The sequence below is a fragment of the Falco naumanni genome, chromosome Z (genome assembly GCF_017639655.2).
Source record: "Falco naumanni isolate bFalNau1 chromosome Z, bFalNau1.pat, whole genome shotgun sequence".
NCBI classification, from domain to species: domain Eukaryota; kingdom Metazoa; phylum Chordata; class Aves; order Falconiformes; family Falconidae; genus Falco; species Falco naumanni.
Window position 1 is genome coordinate 48,365,661 of NC_054080.1, and position 19,511 is coordinate 48,385,171.

The window sequence follows — 19,511 nt, forward strand, 5'->3', positions numbered from 1 at the left end:
TATTGTTAATTCTAGGTACCAATGACTGAATGTCAGGTGCTTAGCGTGTCTCAGTGTCACCACACATATAATGGAGTTTGGTTAGGATTGTTAGGAAACTGTAGATTTTGGATTGTTTTTTCTAAACTGGTGAAGTGTTCATTTATGAAAACCAGGGTCTAAACCAATGAGTCAGAAGCTGTTGGTATAGAAGGTGCAATCAGAGATTGCAGTCCTGGTTTATTGTGTTTTGGTTCTCTACTCATTTTGTCAGCTTACAGGGAGACTGCCACATTTTACAAGGAGTGCTGTTAGTGATTCATCAGCTAGCCTCCAAATTAATTACGATCTAGTGACCCAACCAAGTGCCTAGGGGCATGATGTAGCATGGAGATCATGAGGTATTGGATCTGTGTTGCTTTCCAGTTGCTGTAGTTAAAGGCCCTAGTGTAAAATTGTAAAAATAAGGGAGATAAACATTGCAGCTTGCAGAATTGCACCGTGCTGAAATAGGGTAATTTTACAGATTCATTTGGAGCATATTGTTCTTCAGTTTCTTTTTTAACTGTTACTTAAGGGTCCCTGTGTGCTGTTTCCCAAAGAACATGCCTGTGCTTCAGGTGGCCGCACCTCAGTGGTAATCATCACACATCCGTTTTTTCTCTCAGGGAAGGACTGAAGGACGAAGCATGTGTGTAAATATTTTTAGAGGAAAGCTTTCTCTCCTTGTAGAAATATGGAGCATGAATCCTCACCGCATAGTGCCTTTGGTAATGTTTTTCTTTTAATCTAAAACAGGTTTTTAACCTAAGGGAAGAGATAATGGCTGCATTAGAACAGAAAATGTTAAGTGTTGATATTTTGAAATTCTCATGTTTTCCTGCTTCAGAATGAAGTGTGTGTTCATTTGAAGATTTTTGACAGCAAGTGGGGGCCCAGAACTTCTAGTAGCTGAGGACAGTGAGCTGAGCTAGAGGAAAGGCAGTCTGTCTCAAGCCAATTCACTCACCCACGACAAGCACCCTTATCACTGGTCTCTATGGTGAAGTCCCTTGTGAGAGCATTTCATATTGACAAGACAATGACAAATTCATTGGACTACATTGGATTCAGTAACTTTTTGATTCAGGTTCCAGCTTCAATAGTGGAAAATATCCTAAGGAAAGTTTTGTCAAACTGCCAAAAATTATCTTTTTGGTAAACTCATCGAGGCTGCTCATTATGTTATCACATGGCATTACATAATTCTCTCTGAAGTCCACAAGTGGTATGACTTAGTTTTTTGGGAGCCAAAGGAAAGACATTTCCTTGCTCATTGAAAGTGAGAGAAGTCAAACAGACACATAAAACAAAACAAAGTTCAGCCAGAATTCTAGTTGCTCAAAGATGAACAAAACAGTCCGTTTTCACTACCCTGGTATAGATCACTGAGCAGTCTCATCATCTAACTGGTGTTTGAGGAGCAGTGCTCTTTCATTTTATGACATGTAAGATTCTGATGGTCTCAAAACATTTAACCACAATGCTTTTTCTTGTTTCTGATTACTGAAATACCAGACAGTGAGCTCACAAATAAAATGTAATTCTGAACCATTCTGCAAACACTTCTAGTTCTTCTATGTAAATAATTGATAACAATGAATCAGATCTTCTCTTCCAATTCAAAGTCAACAGTAGGAGGGATATAAGCTTTGATAGTTGTGGTAGTTGTGGCATTCACTTTTCTGAATCCTTCTTTTATGGAGAGTTTAGGAATGAAAGATTTTTTTCATATGGTCTTTTTCCCAGAGTTGGTATTTCCTCTAAGTATGCATCTATATTTTGAGGTTTTGAACTTAGGAGGGGAGTCTACAACTACAGTAGGCAAGTTTTGATTCAGTAAAATGGTAGACCAGTTTCAAGTTGCATACATTTATACTTACATATCTACAGCCAAGGCGAATTTGGGAGCTCAAATACATTTCTATGTGTTGTCCCCTTTTCACACTTCTGTAGGTATTAGAGAAAGGTAAAGAGTGGACCCACGTTGTGTGTGTGGTACTTGGTCTTGCCAGCTGATTTCATAGTACTCAGTCAGATGCAGTGCAAAATGTGGATCATTAAGACTTCTCAGCCACCATGTACATGCACAAAGTATACTGTTGAACCCCTTTAACGCTTGTGCCATCAAAAGCAGACCTCTAATTAAAAGTTTGATAAAGCAATCATGAATCTAGTGTCAAAAGCTTTTTAACTGAAGCCTTTTTCTAAATAACATGCTGTTAAATAACATGCTGTTAATGATTGAACTCTGCGAAGTTATGCTATAAGCAAATGTCTTAATGGCATTAGTAGGTGTTTTTAGAAGACATTTCAGGGTAAAATTCTCAGAAGTTGCATTTTCATACAAATGAAAAAATATGCATCTGTACAGGTTTGTTGCTGTAGGCAGGCTTATTTTTTCTAGCCTTGCTTTACTGTGATTTTGTAACTTTCCTTAAAGATACACAGTCAAATTATTATGTTTGACATTTTAAGTGAAGTCAGATTGCTCTCTTGGAGACATGTTACCTTTTTTTCCTGAAGGATAGCAACCAAAGTAGATAAATTAAGATGCAGAAGTAAAGCAGTGGGTATCTATCATAGCTGTCAATTGCACTGATAGGGTCTATGCTACAAAAGATTAACCTGCTTTGAAAATTATTTGTATTGCTATAGAGTCCCAAAGCAATTATCAAATCTGTGATTTTAGCAAACTGAGGTAAAGCCTGTGGCCTGTTTACTTCTCCAACAAGTTGATTGGTGAGGCTGTTGGCCTCAAAGAGTGCCAAAGAGAGCACAGTGGAAGGTATGTGCTACTTCTCCTTTCAGCCCAGACTTACATCCCTGCACTACTCTTCTTAACACTCCATAAACATCAGATGAACAGCTACTAACTTATTCTGCCGCGTAGTGTGTGTGAGATTTAGACTTATGCTGAAACCCCTTTTCCAATCAGGAGCAAACCTTGCTGCTGCTGAATCAACGATGCTAGTTTCATTTTAAAACAATTATCAACACAGATAAAAGTAAAAGTTGAACTTACAGATAAGAGTAGAACTTGAACTTATTTCAACAATTTCCTCATTCGTCTTTGAAATGGAGCTCTGAAGAGAAATGGGATGTCTGTTTAATGCAGAACAGCATCAAATGAAATTTAGGATTAAGCACAGTACATATCTCGCACAGTGCAATTGAAATTGCACTTGGAATTCAAAATAGTCAGGAAGTATGTCTGATCTGGAATATGGTGCAGAACCAGAGTTAAAAAATATTCATTTCTTTGCAATGTTGTCACAGCAGTCATCCACTGTTAGAAACAGAAATGCTTGGAGAGTGGCTGGGCGTTTCTCTGCGATTTGGAAGTGATGAGTAATTGTCTGTGTGTCACTTGGTTGTCTTTTTTTCATTTCCTTTATTTATTGAAAAGCTTTGATCTCAACCATCAAGTTTTTCTCACATTTGCTCTTCCAGTTCTCTCATCCATCCCAATGGGAAGGAGGGAGGGAGTGACTGGTTGGGAGGTTAGCTGCCTGCCAGGATCAATACCCCAACCTTTTAATTATGCACTAGTTCCCAGGAGTAATTCTAGTAGCTTTGGAAGGGTTTCTCATGCTACCAGATATCTGAAGCATTATCTCTGCAAGCCAAATTTCATGATGAAGTTGACCACAAGGTCTGTGATAAGTTTCTTTCTGCATATGTAGGCATGTTCTAGTATAAGGGACTTATGCTCCAGAGAAGTATCCAAATGTGGACCTCTTTCAGAACTGCTGCTCCCACAGTTGCTGTGCTGATCCCTTAGTCCCTGTAAAGCAACACGTAACTGACATCTGTAGCCACTGAAGTGAGTGGATGAAGTGTGGGGCAATGCAGGTAGAAAACAATTGAAGGAAAGTAGAAAAATATCTTTACTTCTTCCCTTCCGTTAACTCATGTCATTTCAGGTATTGCATGTAGCAAGAGCAGATGCACTTCTCAGAGGCATTTGTAGTATCTGCATGTCAGATATATAGGACGCTTCAAATACATAGGAAACTTACCACCAAAGGAGGTGAAGTTCCCCTGAAAATCTTAGAAGTCAGTTTGCCAGCTATAAGATCAAATAGATGAAAAGCATTAACCAAATATATTCCACCATTTGGTTTCTTCATGGGCAATTAGGTTGCAGTATAAAGTCTTCTGACTCACAGGGCAGACCTCTACCATGAGCCAGCAGTAACATGGAACAAAATACTCTTCCCTCTCACTACCTTAAACGCAGCTTGCTAGCTTATGCAGAGGTGCTGAGAAATTGCAGACAGAAGCTTTATTCCTGGCATTGTTTACAGCTGCAATATGATGATTTGCTTACAGAGCAAAGAAAATATGTAGAATTTACATATTTATTCTGAAAGTTACCATTATTAAGCTGTAGCTATTCTAGTAGAGGTGTTCCTTCTAGTTTCAGATTTGCAATTTAACCTCTTGGTACCTTTTCTGTAGAATGAAAATAGTAGTATATTCTGACACCCGACAGTATGACTTTGAAGACTTAGACATTATAGGAAAAGGTGTTGAAATGCAAGCAGGTGGGGAAACAATTTTGCAGGGTTTAGTTAATCACTTTTTTCCTTTGCTCAAAAAGCAGATGACAGACTACTTCACCTGTGTCTATCTTATCCAAAGCTCTTATTTATGCTTATTGTATAGATAACATGGTATAGCCAGTCCACAGTGAGCTTTCTTAAGTACAAGCATACCACTGTGGTTGTACATTTAGAATTTTCAGCAGCAAATATCTAGCAAGCTTTACGCATTGTGTCCCAGCCTGTGTTTTCTAAGGCTAATATCTTAGATAAATACGGGTGGATTTTTGTAGGAAAAGCAGATGCATGTCAGTATTCCAGTACTTACTCTAAAGCTTTTAAAAATATTTAAATTATAATATATCAACAACTTTAAATAGCCATATATTCAGAAACATTTATAACAGTTCATTAGTGAAAATTCATAAATAAACCTACAGCTTAAGTTAAGAGGAAGCATTCTTAAAGCATACCAAGAGTTTCTGATTGGTGTAAAGTAATATTGGGTGTGACAGTAATTTTTGTTGCAATCTGAGGTTCCCAAATTAGGATTCATTTTAGACTCCAAAACCATTAAGCTAGGCTCATTATCCATATAGTTGCATAAGAAGGATTAGTGTAAGGACTTTTTTTCCAAGTCTCACCTTAAATATACTTACATCAGGTGGAAATATTTTACTTTTGTAATTAACAAGGGTAAATTAAGGTGATATAAAACATTTTTAGAATGGTATAAGAATCTGTCTGCAAAAAACCCCACTTTTAAATACATTTACTTTTATGTCTTTCCAGTTGAATCAGTGCAGTTTGTAAGTAAAGCAGTTGCTGATGAAGCAACACACCTGCTGACAACACCTAGAAACATCTAGTGATTTTGTGAGGTTTCCTGTTGACTTTACATTTTTTTCCCCATTTCCTTTTATAAAGATGTATGGGCATTTTCAGGTTTGGGTGTTTGTTTGATTGCTTTAGAGATTTTGTATTTTCAGTTAGAAATCCATGTAGTGCATTGACTATGAAAATTACAAGATGGCCTTTGTGTCACAACTGAGTTTTATATATTTTTTTTTCAAGGATCTAAAAGTTTCTTGCATGGAGATGAAAAGAAAAAGAGAGGGTGCCTCTGAGGCACCTGCTGGGGTTGCCTTCTAGTCAGCTGGGACCTGCAAGTATCCAGACAGCATTTCGTTGTCATAGGGCAGCATCATTTTGCGGATTTTAACATGATTATAACATTATTCATACTTTAGAGGACAGTGCATTGTGGCTTGGGAATATGAGCTGTCAGGGACAACATTTCATCTGCAGTTTCCACATTCAGGATTTGCTTTATTTCCATAGACAGTTTTTTGGCTCTCCAGCTATTACTGTCCCCAGCTATGGGTGCCCAGCAACTCGTAGTTGCTCCTCTGAGACACAGATTGATATAGACAAAGGAATTGTCAAAGCTCTATGTCCCATGTTTTACCTTGTGCTTTTCACTGTGTCCAGCATCTGATTGCTCTGTCTTTGGGATTAGCGTCACAATGATATGAAAGCATAACATGCCCAATGTTTAGTGCTTCAAACATTTTTCATTAATTCCCATACGATATGACAGCTGTTTATAACCACAACAACTGAAGCAAGGGAGAAACAGTCCTCCATAGTTGTGGACTATATAATAAGTAATAAGTGTGCTTGTGTTCACATGCAGAAGGTTCAAAAAATCCATTTTCTCAGCAGAAAAGTGATGCTAAAGCAGGTAATTTGGTGGTAAACAGTGAGCACTGAAACAGGGACTGGATGTCAGCATTTTTGCCATAAAGACATTTTTTTCCACTATGTGGTTGGATATATTGCTTGCGTTATCTATATGCTGATATTGAACTGAAAAATGAGACGTGTCTGGAGGAACTGCTGGGGACATCAACTGCTTCTCAACGGGTGACCAAAGGCACATGGCAGCTGTGGTCAGCCTTGCACAGAAAGCCACAGAGGGGCAACCACAGACCCACGTTTATTCTTTCTTCTCCTCAAAGAAAGAAGGTGTTTCTACTTCGTGGAGACAAAGTGGGTTTCAGCCTGAGATACCTGAAACACTGAATGACCCCAAGCAGGTTCCTTTACTGTTGTCATCTTCTGGCAATGTTAATATATATGAGAGGGATGGTGTCCCAGTTGAGAAGGAGGTGGTACTGGGAATGCAGCTTATTCTGTTTAGTATTTCTAGTGACTGCCTTGTGAGGTTTCTAAGATTAGTTTATTTTTGTAAGAGTGCAGTGTTACTTTACTGTTGTTAAAAGTCAAGTAAGTAAGGTTATTGGCACGCTGCAGGATCTAAATTCTAGAATTGTGTTCTGTTGGCTGAGACTGTTGCAGACTGGGGAGAGAGTTTAATTTGTGTATTGGAAGCAGTAATTCCAAGTGTAAAAATATTAACTGATTTAACCATTTTTACAAGGTGATTACAAGAATTTTTCTTGTATAAAAATACATGTCTGATTTTATCCATCTCCTGCCCACATTAACTTTTATAATGCAGTAGTTCCCCTTACCATTTTGTTAGCCATGTTCCAAAAATATTTGAAATTGAGCTTTAATTTGTCCTTTTTTCTTTATGTCACGAATGAACCAATAGACCATCTAGTCTCACAGATTAAGAATGAGAAAAGTATAGGCAGATATTCATTTCTTCCCAAAACGTTTGTGCTACTCTATTATTGGCTGCACTCAAACAGGGATCAACCACTCTCATATACATAAAATGATTGCCAGAACAGCTTGCAGCACATCCTCCTTGTTCTATGACTTTTCATTCCTTCTACACCCTCTCAACCAGCTCAAATTAGGTTAAAAAATAATCTTTTTGCTTATGTGGCAGAGGAGCATTGCAGTCTAAGCATCCTCATATTCTTCAGTTTCAAAAGCAAATGAAATAGTCCTTTTGAGTAAGTTTATCCAAGTAGCAATATGCTTTCTGAGGCAATACTGGCCTTGATGTTGCTGCTGAACAGGTTTAATTCCAGTGCACAGGAGCTAAACTGTACTGTTTTCACTTGTGCTTTGCTTTAATGAATGACAAGAATTGGACTTCCTGCCTTGCTTGCTGGCTTTTGAACTATTTTATTTCTTCTCACCAATGCCTTTTTCCCTTCAGAAGAAAGGCTGAATTAAAATTTTACCTTGGATTAAAACATATTAAGGTATTGGTAAATAGTTATTTTTATTTTTAATACATAAAATGATATATTTGGCTAAATATATTATTTGTTGGTTTTGTTTGCTACTTATTCTATGCCATATTTCATTAGCTCCATCAGTCCTATTCATTCTTTGTTTTGCCTCTGGTAGAAAATACAGAAAAAAAAGTGTATTTGTTTTCTACATTCAGATTCATTTGCCCACTCACAAAAACAAAACTGTAAAATGGTAACTAATACTGTTGAAGCACAGTCCTTTGCTGAGCTCGTATCAGAACTTCACACTTGTGACAAATTAGCTGCTTACTGCTAACAGCTAACAAATATAGAGAGATGGGCAGGGCAACATTGCTGTTAACCATGCTGTCAAGTTTTAAGATGTACATGTCTGAGATGTGAAGTGTTCTCTGTGTTTCTTTCAGTGCTGACATCTTTGATTTTATTTGTGAGAAATTGATGAGATATTTTCAAGTTATTCCTTAAGTAACTTCCCATAATCATGCAAACAGTCATTAGCCTTGGGGACCTTGACTCAAGACAGCTTCCAGTCCTGTGCTGTAACCACATTACAACACCATGTTGCTCAGAAACAGGATCCTGTCTGTGATGTAACACCCAAGTCTTTGGCATTTTTCCTGATATCTCACATTAAAGATTTGTGTAACTTGTTTTCCCCATTAATTCTGTCGTGTCTTTCTCCACTGTTAGTATCCAAAGATCTGTCTTTTGTGAAATAGCTTTATTCTTATTATTTTTCAGCTGTAGCAGTTTGTGTTTTAAAGGCCTAAAGACTGAGGTTTTCTTTGACCATGTTTTAACTTCTGACAGTTCCTTTATATCTCTTTTTTCAGATGTTCCTAGAACAACATCCCAGCATAGTGCCAGTTTGGAAAGTATTTGTCATCCTCCAGATTATTAGAGTCCATTTATATATGAACAGGTCTAAAACATTATTTCTTCTGCACTACATAAGACATTACTCTGGGATGCAATAAAATGCATTTCTGATGATTGCTGTTAAAATACATATTTTCTCCAGCAGTTATGACATTGTGGTGTCTCAGTTTATCACATTTTCCTGTTTACAAATATCTTAATGTAAAAGAGATCTTGGAAAACATTTGAAAAATCAGGTAAAGAATTTTGCAAGAAATAAATGCTAGATCAGTTATTTTCCTATAAATAACAGTGGCTACCTAAAGTTCCGTTCTTCCTCCTCCCACAGAGGTTTGAAAATTATTTTGACATTTAAAGTTCCTTTAGTCCTATAATTTTCAATGTCCACCAACTACATAGTTTAGTTCACATTCTGTCCCTGGGATTCTACTCTAGTTTATAATAAAGACTACATAATTTTTTTTCTTAATATTTTTCTTAATATTAATGCATTGTCTTTATGCATAGGGAATAAGTTTGTTGCATAATTATGTTGAGAAAGGAAGTTGCTGGTTATCAAAAGCAGGCTGTTCAAGCACAGCCTATTAAAATGTACATAACCTTATGTAAACTGTTAGACTGTCTATTCTAACCTTTTTGCAATTGTTTAATATTCACTCTTACAATATGTGCAGCATAGAATTTGCGAAGGATATCAAGTTTTCTTCTTTTTTGTAGACAGTTCCCTGGATTAAAAAAAAACACCAAAACAAACAAAGAAACCAAAAGAACCCCACCCAACCCCCCACCGTTTTCTTCATTACTTTACAGACTAATTCCTGTGCTGAGTATCTCTTAGAAAACCTCAGTAAATTAGTGGTGTGCCCGCAGATGTTTGTGATGGGCCTGCATTGAAATACCCCAAAACTCTTTTCTCCTCAAGTTCCCGTGCTGAAAAGATTCATTGGTGACAGGTTGAAGTGGGCTGGACTATAATGTTAGTGTCATGAAAAACTGGAGGGCCTTAGATCCTCCGGTCCCCTGAGCTTTTTGTGTTCTGAAATACTTGATGAACTCCAGAAGAGTAAAATACAGCAAAGAAATGCATGGTCAGCGTGTTTGTGGAATTCAAAAAATAGCTGTGAGAGACAGAGGCTCTGCAATGCAGAGCCAATTGACATGGCAGGGGCTTTTCAAGTTACCAGCAGCTGTCTTCACTAACTCTTGAGTATTTCCTTACTCTAAACATTCAGAAGCGAGTTTAATTAACTTTTATGTTAAAGGTGTTCCTGGTGCCTTATACCTTCTTCCTTTTCTGAAAGGCAAATTAGAAGTGATTATTGAAAGGTAAATGTCTTATGTTTCAGCTATGTTGGTAGGGTAGGGGGTGACTATTAATCACAGAACATGCGCCTTTTCTCTTTCCATTGTTGGCTGAAATGCTGAGCCATTTCGGTCTCAGAAAAAATCTGTTACTGAAAAAAGTTACTTTGTGTAACAGATTAGAGCGTAACTCTTAAATTTCTCCTATCTTATGCTTAGAGAACCACAGAAAGACTGTACCTTTAGCATCCAGGTGATACAGGTATACATGCATGCAGCAGAAGAAAAAATTAATATACACCTTTCTATAGAATTTATTTCAAGTTCTCCATATAATAGTAAGGACATCATAAGGCAAAAAAATTATCTTTATTAAGGTTTTCCTGAGTAGGTCTTTGACACCTTACTGACTTACTGACATATTGATAATGACAGACTGACAAATTTCCTTCTTATAAAAAGAGAAGAAAATCAATCTTAATTGCCTGCATATTTCTTTGTTCTTTGTGTTCTGTCTCACTCATATACAAAAATGAAAATAAATACATTTCTGAAAGAGCTGTCCATACTTGCTGGGAATGGAAAAATTAGCTAAAGCGGTTAAAGCTAGGCAGAATCATAAGAGACGGTTTTACGGTGGAAAGTGCTGGTCAGCTTTATAAACATCTAAGTCAACTTTTTTTTTCTAAGATAATGCCTGTGACATCTTACTTCTTTTACCTGATGGCCTCTTGAGCCTAAATCTGTCTTTGAATATCAATTTTTCATGTCTCTCCTTATGAGACAAACAACAAGAAAGTTTTCTTTGTGTTCCTCTTCTTTTTCCTTTTAGACTCCAGGTAGGAGACACATTTGGAGATGAGCAGAATATCTCATAACCAAGCTTTTTTTCATTTTTCTATTCTGTGGCGCTGTATCACCATGACATTAACACAAAGGAGAGGTGCGAAACCTTTTAGCTGAGTGTCTATTCAAAGTGCCATTTAATAGCCTGGGAACTTACTTCCCTTCAACATAAGCTGGCAAAGGATCCAGTGAAATGATGCATCAGCCCTTAAAGTTTATCAAGATAAAGACCTTTGTAGAAGGGCAGTCATGGCTTTCTTCTAGGACTGCATTAACTTTTTAAACAAGTTGTACGTGATGCAGGCATCCCACAAAGGCAGGAGATCGTTGTGTTTTGATATACATACATTCACAAAAAATGCGAACTGGAAAGTGCCTCTTGTTTCACCTTTTGTTACTGGTTAAAACTTCTCCATAAGCTGTTTGTAGTTTGAAATTTCCAGGATCTCATGATCAGTAAAATTTTTCATAGCTTTAAAGCAGACTTAATCAATTTCAGGCATCAGTTTCATCATATTTGTTTATCAGGTTAGTTAAGAAATTAGTGTAATGATTAATGACAAGGCTTTTCTGATTTTAACTGCACAATTCAGAGTCTGTTCCAAACTGTAAACCTCAAGCAAAAATCTAGGACAGGGAAAGTTAAAAGCAGTGTGGCAAGAACATAACTTTTTATACGCGGATTTTTTAGAAAGTCTTCTCTTTCACAGCATAACTGAAATATTACTTAGAGGACCCATAAAAGATAACATATTAAACCAAATTGAGTTGCATATATGATTAATTCACACAGTGGAAAACTGACTGTAAAAAGTGCAATTTTATACGTATGACCTTGAAATGAATGAAACATCTTTTGATTTTGTCATTTCCATTATAAATATAGGATGCAATTAACAATAATCTTGGCAGAGAAGCAAGGGTCTAAGATAAAAATCTGCTTACTAAATAAAGTTATACCATTACTGGACTTAAAATATGATAAAGGAAAAGGATTTTCCAATATGTGAAAACTAGTGAAATACTCTGCAAAGTTGATTTAACTTGCATGTTGTAAAACTGTCCATAGACCTAATTATTTCTGGGTTATGCTTTTTTCTATGAGAAATCTACCTGAAAATTCTTACTGTGCTTTAATTCAATAAATGTGTGTTATGGTACTTCCACACCAGTCCTTTAAAAAACCTCGGCTGCTTCTTACAGAAGATACTTCTACCACAGCAGCTACTTCCACTTCAGTGGGAATTTAGGCTACTTTTAATCCTGCTACTGTGTCACACTGTCATCCCCCTAACCACCACACATCCTTTCTGTTTCCCCTCTACAAACATTACATGGCCCTGTGGTGACTGGAGTGTCTTTGGTGATTGGTGATCCAGTGGAAATCTAACCCTTTTAACAGCACTTGGAGGATGTAGTTAACAAAGTAGCAAATATCCGCAAACTCTGCTGGGAGCCATGGAGAAACCTGAACCGTTTCTTCCACGCTTCTTCAGGCAGCCTTCCTCCTCTAGATGTGGTTTATATTCCTTCCATCACTCCTTCCCAAACTTGGTACCCGGGGAGGGGGGGAGGTTCTTGCCAGTGCAGTCTCCCTCTAGGAAGCTGTGGCTTGGCCACATGCCCTTCACCGGGCAGGAAGTGATTTATTTTATCAGACTGAGAGAGTTGGAGTTGTTCAACCTGGAGAAGAGAAGGCTCCAGGGAGACCTCATAGCAACCTTCCAGTACCCAAAGGGAGCCTACAGGAAAGCTGGAGAGGAACATTTTAAAAGGACATGTGGTGATAGGATAAGGGGTAATGGCTTTAAAATAAAAGAGGATAGTTTACATATTAGGAAGAAATTCTTCACTGTGAGGGTGGTGAGACACTGGAACAGGCTGCCCAGAGAAGCTGTGGCTGCCCCATCCCTGGAAATGTTCAAGGCCAGGCTGGACGGGGCTTTGAGGAACCTGGTCTAGTGGAAGGTGTCCCTGCCCATGGCAACGGGGTTGGAACTACATGATGTTTAAGGTCCTTTCCAGTCCAAACCATTCTGTATGTCTGTGATTCTACATACACTGAGGTGATGTACGGGGGTACTTCTGCATTTCTAGAGTATAGTCATCCGTGCTTTGATGTTTGAGTGATAATGCCTCTAAACTTCTATGTAGCACCTAGCAGAATCATAATGAGAAAATGGGAAGTTTGGGTATCATGTGCCTTGTAAGTAATTCTTAAGACCGGTGTTTTCCTATAAATTTTAATACACTTCAAAAAAACATTACTTTAAACAAACACAGAGCTAGAACCCTATTTGAAAATAAAGATGAAGAAGGATCTTTTTAAAACTTGTTTTCATCTGCCATTCCTGAATTATTTACTTCAGGTTTTTCAAAATAATTCTGTAACAGGATAAGGCATTGGTTTATCAATTAGAGTTAAATAGGCTTTCTTCAAATGAAGAAAATCAGGCTTCATATGAAAAATAAACTTAAAATTCAGTCTTGAAAAATTATCTGGAGAAGTTTGGCAACCAAATGATGAATTGTGAACAGATTATTAGGAAATAAATTTATATACATATAGTTGTGAAACCTTGTTCCAACTTTAGGATTTATCAGCATGCAACTTGTCACTTTGTGAATAAACAGTACACTTTTTCATAGCTTTTATATATATATATATATATAACTTATCCGATAAACTTTATTATCTCCTTTGAAATTCTAACAGGTTAGCATTGATCCCTTATGCTACTTTTTTGGGGGCTTTTTTCCTCTCTTTTTTTCCCTAGTCCTATTTGTTGGTGTTCTTGTTTTACATTAATTCATTCCAAACAAGTTTTCTTATCTGTGTGTCTTAAAAGGTTAAGGGAAAAAAGTTGCATTAATAATAAGGAAATAAGGAGTAACTCTAGCCAAAATGAGCTGTACCAAGAGAAAGCAATGGTGATTCTTGTCTGTAATATGGGTGTCAACATTAATTCAAAAACACCCATGTTTTCCAGATGTCTGTGTAAGTGGCCTGTAAGCTGCCACCAGCAGGATTGCCTGTGTACACAACTAACCTCACTTAGCCTCCTCTGAAATGCTTGCTATGTTGTTATCTATTTTTTGCTTTGACTTTTTAAACTTCTTTCTTTGTGGCTACCCAAGCCTTATCTTTCTGTCTTGGTCTCATCAAGTCCCCATCTCTTTTCCTGTCTGCTCTGAAACTCTGTGCGTCCTGTCCGTAGCAGATCTCTGAAGTTCCATGTCTGCTCCTGTTTGTGTTAAATTTCTGCAAGCAGCTGCTTAACTGCACAAGGATAAAGGCAAAAGTCACTGGTAGAAAACACCCTGAAAAACCCATATTGCAGGCAAAGACTGCAAAAAGCAGGGACAGCTTTCCTACCATGGTGGCCGTATGGATGACCATTGTCACCTTGTAGAGAGCATGGGTCAGGGCTAGGCAAGGCATCCCACCATGGCTTTGCACAGTGGGGAAGGGGATGAGCAACCGGTGAAGGTTTTGTGCTTTCCTTCAGCAACTTCTTAAGATAATACCCTTGCAGCCCAACTCTATTTACAGGCACAGTGTATACCTCTGATGTGGAGGGAACTTCAGCTGTTTTTTCTGTTCCCAGGAAGGCTGCAGGCTTGCAGGTTGGGCCCAAGACATAACCAGATATGCCTACATGGAAGTTTTCAGCATACCTGGCACATAGCCAGTCTCAGACTTGCCTCTAAACAGCACGGTGGGCATTGGCACAATCTCATCTTCCTTGTGGAAAAGTGTGGTACACCCAGTGCCTGCTGAAGGTTGTGTGGAGGTCTACATGCCAGCCACATGGGTGGCTGTGGGAGAATGCAGGACAAAAGTTCTTTCTGTACTCTGAGATTTGGTTCAAAATCAAGAACTGGTATTCAAAACTTCTTTCTGTTACTGAGGATTATGTATCACCGTTGTATGCCTTTGTTACAAACTGCGCATGTTTCCAGTGGCTAGAAAGCCTACCATGACGAGATTAACATGACTGTGGTAATGGTGTTAAAATGTGCTCAGAGGAATATTGCAACATGAGTATGAATCGCTATGAGGTATTGATCAGTGCAAGACATTGTGGATAGTTGTGCTTTTAGCACCTGAGGATAAGCAAAATCAAAGCCTTTAATCCCAACAGTCTGTGTTTACTCGGAAAAAATGTTTGTCTGACTACAGGCATGGAACCCGTTGTGCTGGAGAAGTGGCAGCCACGGCAAACAACTCACACTGCACAGTAGGAATCGCCTTTAATGCCAAGATTGGAGGTATGTGAAACAATCTCCCACCACCAAAAAAACAGTAACCAAAGAGCCATTTGTACTAAATGGTACATTCAGACCTTTCTCAACAAGAGAAGGAGATTTGTATGTATAACAAACCTAGCTGTGTTAGCAAGTAAATCTCAGTTGTAGAGTGGTCGTTAAATACCAGTACTGAAGGAGTTTGTCTCTAGTGACACTTCTCCAGTGCCCCCTGGAATGCTGCCTCTTCAGTACACACAGAAAAAGCAAAAGGGAGACCTTTGATGAAAACACAAACCCCAGAATTAGGACATTTGGGTTTTCTCACAGATTCAGAGCCCTGAGTGAAGAACTTTGACAAACCAAAAGTAAATGTACACATCAGGAATATTGCCTTGCATATTGATCCCACACAAAACTGTCAAAACAATGTATTTTTGTGTTGTTTGGCTGTGGTTGAAGAGAATTTTCTTTTGGTCCCGCTGATCAGATTATTGCCTGAATTATGAGATTTAATCATATTTTTTTTCATTCAGCCAAGAGAATGGTTTCTGTGAATTCTTAGTCAACATCTGCTTAATTAGGACCATTGGTTTAATTTCTGGAGGTAATTACCAAAATGTCATCTGTGTGTCTTCTAGGCTGTAGCCTGCCTGTGTCAGATTTCAATTCTTTAAGTGAAGTTTTACACTGAACTTTTGATGAAATAATGGGATTGGTATATTGGCTTTCAGTAGAAAGACCTATAGCTCAAACTCATTAATTGTTGATTTTCTTTCACAAAATAGAGTCCATCTGTGAAAACAGAAACATGTTTACCTATATATCCACCAGAGGACAGTTTAAAAATGTGAGCAGGCAGAGTTGAGGCCGTGTTTCCACAATTAATAGTACTGTATCTGTTCTCTACTGGATCAGTACAAGTTTGATCCAAATCAAATGTGAGCACAGCTGCATTTCAGATTAGCCAAAGCACACAACATCATCCTAATGTCAGCTTTCTGTTTTCCTGCTGGCTTCAAGAGGATAGACAATACCTGATCCAGCATAAAGTTAGAGTGATGCAGAAATACAATTTCCCTTCAGGTGCAGAGTCTGCCTGCACAAAGTTACCCTGTCAAAGTGGTTTAGAAAATCTGAACTGACCAAGAGAGTGAGTTTGTGGCAGATGAGCAAGTTGTCTCATATTGACGTGGCATTTGGTCATGTACCAGCAGCTATGAAATCAGATTTATTGCATTGTCAAACCAGAGTCAGAGGAGAGTTAGTGCACTGACAGAGATAAAAGACGGCTTCTGGAGAAGTCTCGTTTGTGGGTTGGATAGTCACAGAACCTGCAACAGCTTGGGCATGTCATTGAAAATTTCTCCATTAGTAACAATTGCTCCTGAATAGGTTATTATTTATTAAGCATTAGGAATGTGTAATAATGATAGTTTATAAATCCTCCAGGCATATTAACTGAATCACAGCCTTTTCTAAATATGGTGCAAAAACTAATCAGATGGTATGATGCAGTTAATGTGAACAGTAAAGACTGGATATATGTGCCTATTTATTTAAATTTTTATTTATTTATTTATCCATTTGTTTGTGTATTTATTTATTTATATAGTATCAAGAATATGACAGCCTTCAAGAATTTTCAGTGGTCTAAGTAAAATAAAAATCCTGTCCACTCCATTTATCACCATGATTTTGTAGAGCCATCGTTAACACTGTTATTCAAAGAAAGCTGGAAACTGGGTAACAAGTGTGTAAGCCTCACTTGAGGTAATGTACCACCTTTTAAAAGCATCAGCAGTTGAAAATAAGACTTCAGGAGTCTCAGCAGATAATCTGCAGAAAATCAGAGGCAAGAGCGAATTCCAGGGTATTGGGAAGGGAGTTTAAACTTCCTTTCCCGCTATATGCATATATTCAAGAGTTTTGCTGCTGCTGACCTCTGTTTGGTGTGCCTCCCTCCCTTCCCTCAGAGAAGCCATAAGCTACACATGTAAATAGGCAGTGGTTTTGTTTCCTCTCTGCAGGCCAGATAGAGTGTAAAAATGTTGAATCATATTATGCTGAACTAGTGTTTAGCTCACTTGTTTCCCGGGGATTTAAAGACCCTTCAGGGGCCTTCTTGGAGAAGAAACTAGAGTCAAGGTAAAGCAATTACATTCTCCTTACATTGAGGAGCACCTGCTGACAGTGATGTTGAATTTGCTTCACCAAGATAAGTATTCTTTACTTCAAACAGAAAAGCATCTCTGGACACGTAAGGGATAGTGAAGAGATAAAGCAAAAGGGAAATGAAATCCTTTCCATTGATAATCCATCAAATACTGGCAGCTGAACAAATCCGATTAATGATCTTTGTGATGGAAAGCCATTAACAAGATATCCACCAGTAATGCTCACTTTTTTCCTAAATGTGTTTGTACTCCTTGTCTCATTTCCACATATTGAAAAACCTCTGACCACAAATAGGTCAGAAGATCCTTAGTAAGTCTGAGCCTTCTCCTACAATGGTGTAAGTGGGGATGTAATCTGCAGATAAGACAATTCGAGTAAAATTGCAGTGTGTACCTTTAGTTCTTTTACAGGTTGTGACACGTTTCTTATAAAAAAATTATGCACTATGCCTGCGATTTGTGCTTAGCTAAGCTAGCTACAGGCCCTTTCACTAAAAGACAAACCAGTGCACCAAGTATTTTTTTTTTTATGTGATTCTGCAGTAATCACACATGGCAAATTACCACCTACAGAGCTTGTGAGACTTTTTATAGGAAGGGATGGTTAGTGTGTTGTTATTGTTGCAGACTGATTGTGGAAGTTGCAAAGCATCTGTGGGGATTTGGGTGCTTAGTTACTTGGCTGGGCTCAAGTCCTGACGGGAAAACAGTTACACTGAATTATGGCACAACAGATGTACATTGTCTTCAGCTGACAAGGAATTAGTTCAGCTGTTTCTTTAAGTTTAAATCAAATACTGATTAAAAACAAACATTTTAAAAGAAAAGTTGTTGAGCTCAGTTTGCATGTTTCCTGTGGTTCATCAGAAGTTTGTTCTGACTAAAATGCCACTTAGGTTTTGGCAATTACTGCAAATATTTGAAAAAGTCTTAAAGAGCTCTGAAGTCTTAGGTAGAACACTCTGCAAATGCAATCTGTTAATTGCCTTCTGGACAGCTTTTGTTTTGCTATCACCACATTCCAAATGCAGTTTGGAGATTTTGTGATCGGTAGAATTAACTAATCCAGACATTTGGGGTGGGGTGGAGGGGGAGAGCGAATGGAGGGAAAGAGAAAAAGAAGAGAGAGAAAGGAATTATTTTTATTTTAAATAGCCAATGAGACCTCTGTTGTTCCAAGTCACCCTTGAGGCATGTCTGTCAATTGTTGACCAGAGAGAGCAACACCCAAGTCACAGCCTTGTCTGTATTCCTTTAGATTTGACCATTTCACCATGAGCAAAAAAAACCCCAACCAACCTGATGTGAATTACTTCAGGTGCCAGTGGCAGAATTTGGAGTTATTGTTCACAGAGTGCATGTAGTATTATTTAGGCATGCTACACAGTAACAGAGACATAAAGGAAAGCTTTATTTTCCTTCTTTGAAAAGCAGTGTACCTTTTATTGTCTTTATTTAGAACTAAATATATTTTAATGTGTTTGAAAGAAACTGAGAACACAATTTCCACCCATCATTAATTTTCTGAGATTATACTGAGGAAGAAAAATAAAACCTGAGAATCCCAGTTTCTTTAATGACTTTTTTAATAAAGTAAAGTTCATAGTGAGATCACTGTTTGTAAAAGTTTATTATCTCACAAAACACGGGCAGCTTTTGTGTGAACTTAGAAATATGATCACTTTTCATTTCTGAGTCAATTAGAGTAAGGAAAACAATAAGACCCTCTATCAACAAAGCACCCCCCATACCTTCTGTTAATTGGAAGTTACAGTCTTGGTAAATACCCAAGTAACTTCAGTCAGAGCTCATGAGCAAAATTAAATGTGTCTGTAATTTAAAATATGTAAATTTGGTTTATAAATAACAGTGGCCTTTTAAAGGAGAAAGAGTGTCAACCTTGTTAATTGTGGAAATAATCATTAATCTGTACTATCATACTATACAATGCTAATTATTATTTAGTATTTAACGTCCCTGATCAAATGTCACACTAGCTGTTTATAGTTCCTTTTTCTTGCTCAGGTTAAAACTGGCATTAGTGGTTTTCTGAGTGGGAATTAACTTCAGCTAAAGTCTTATAGTAGGCAAAAGAACGACTTTAACATTTTTAAATGTGGTTTTCCACATTTAAATTACTCAGTTTAGTGATCTTAAAACATCATGATGCTGTTCACTTTAAAAGGGCTAGCACACTGACTTGTCCAAGCCCACATGAATGGATTCTTTAAACACAAGAATTTCAGATTATACCATACAAAAGCTGCTTCTGCACAGAGGAGGATGTTCACGAT

At 37.7% G+C, this 19,511-nt stretch overlaps 1 protein-coding gene across 2 annotated transcripts in view; it reads left to right on the plus strand.

Moving 5' to 3' along the window:
- The window catches only part of PCSK5 (proprotein convertase subtilisin/kexin type 5), a 246,494-nt gene that overhangs the window by 82,458 nt on the left and 144,525 nt on the right, over positions 1–19,511 (plus strand). For both annotated transcript variants that reach the window (XM_040580316.1, XM_040580315.1), the window contains exon 6: positions 14,976–15,064. In XM_040580316.1, the coding sequence (XP_040436250.1) occupies positions 14,976–15,064 (89 nt within the window). The remainder of the gene's footprint in view (positions 1–14,975; positions 15,065–19,511) is intronic.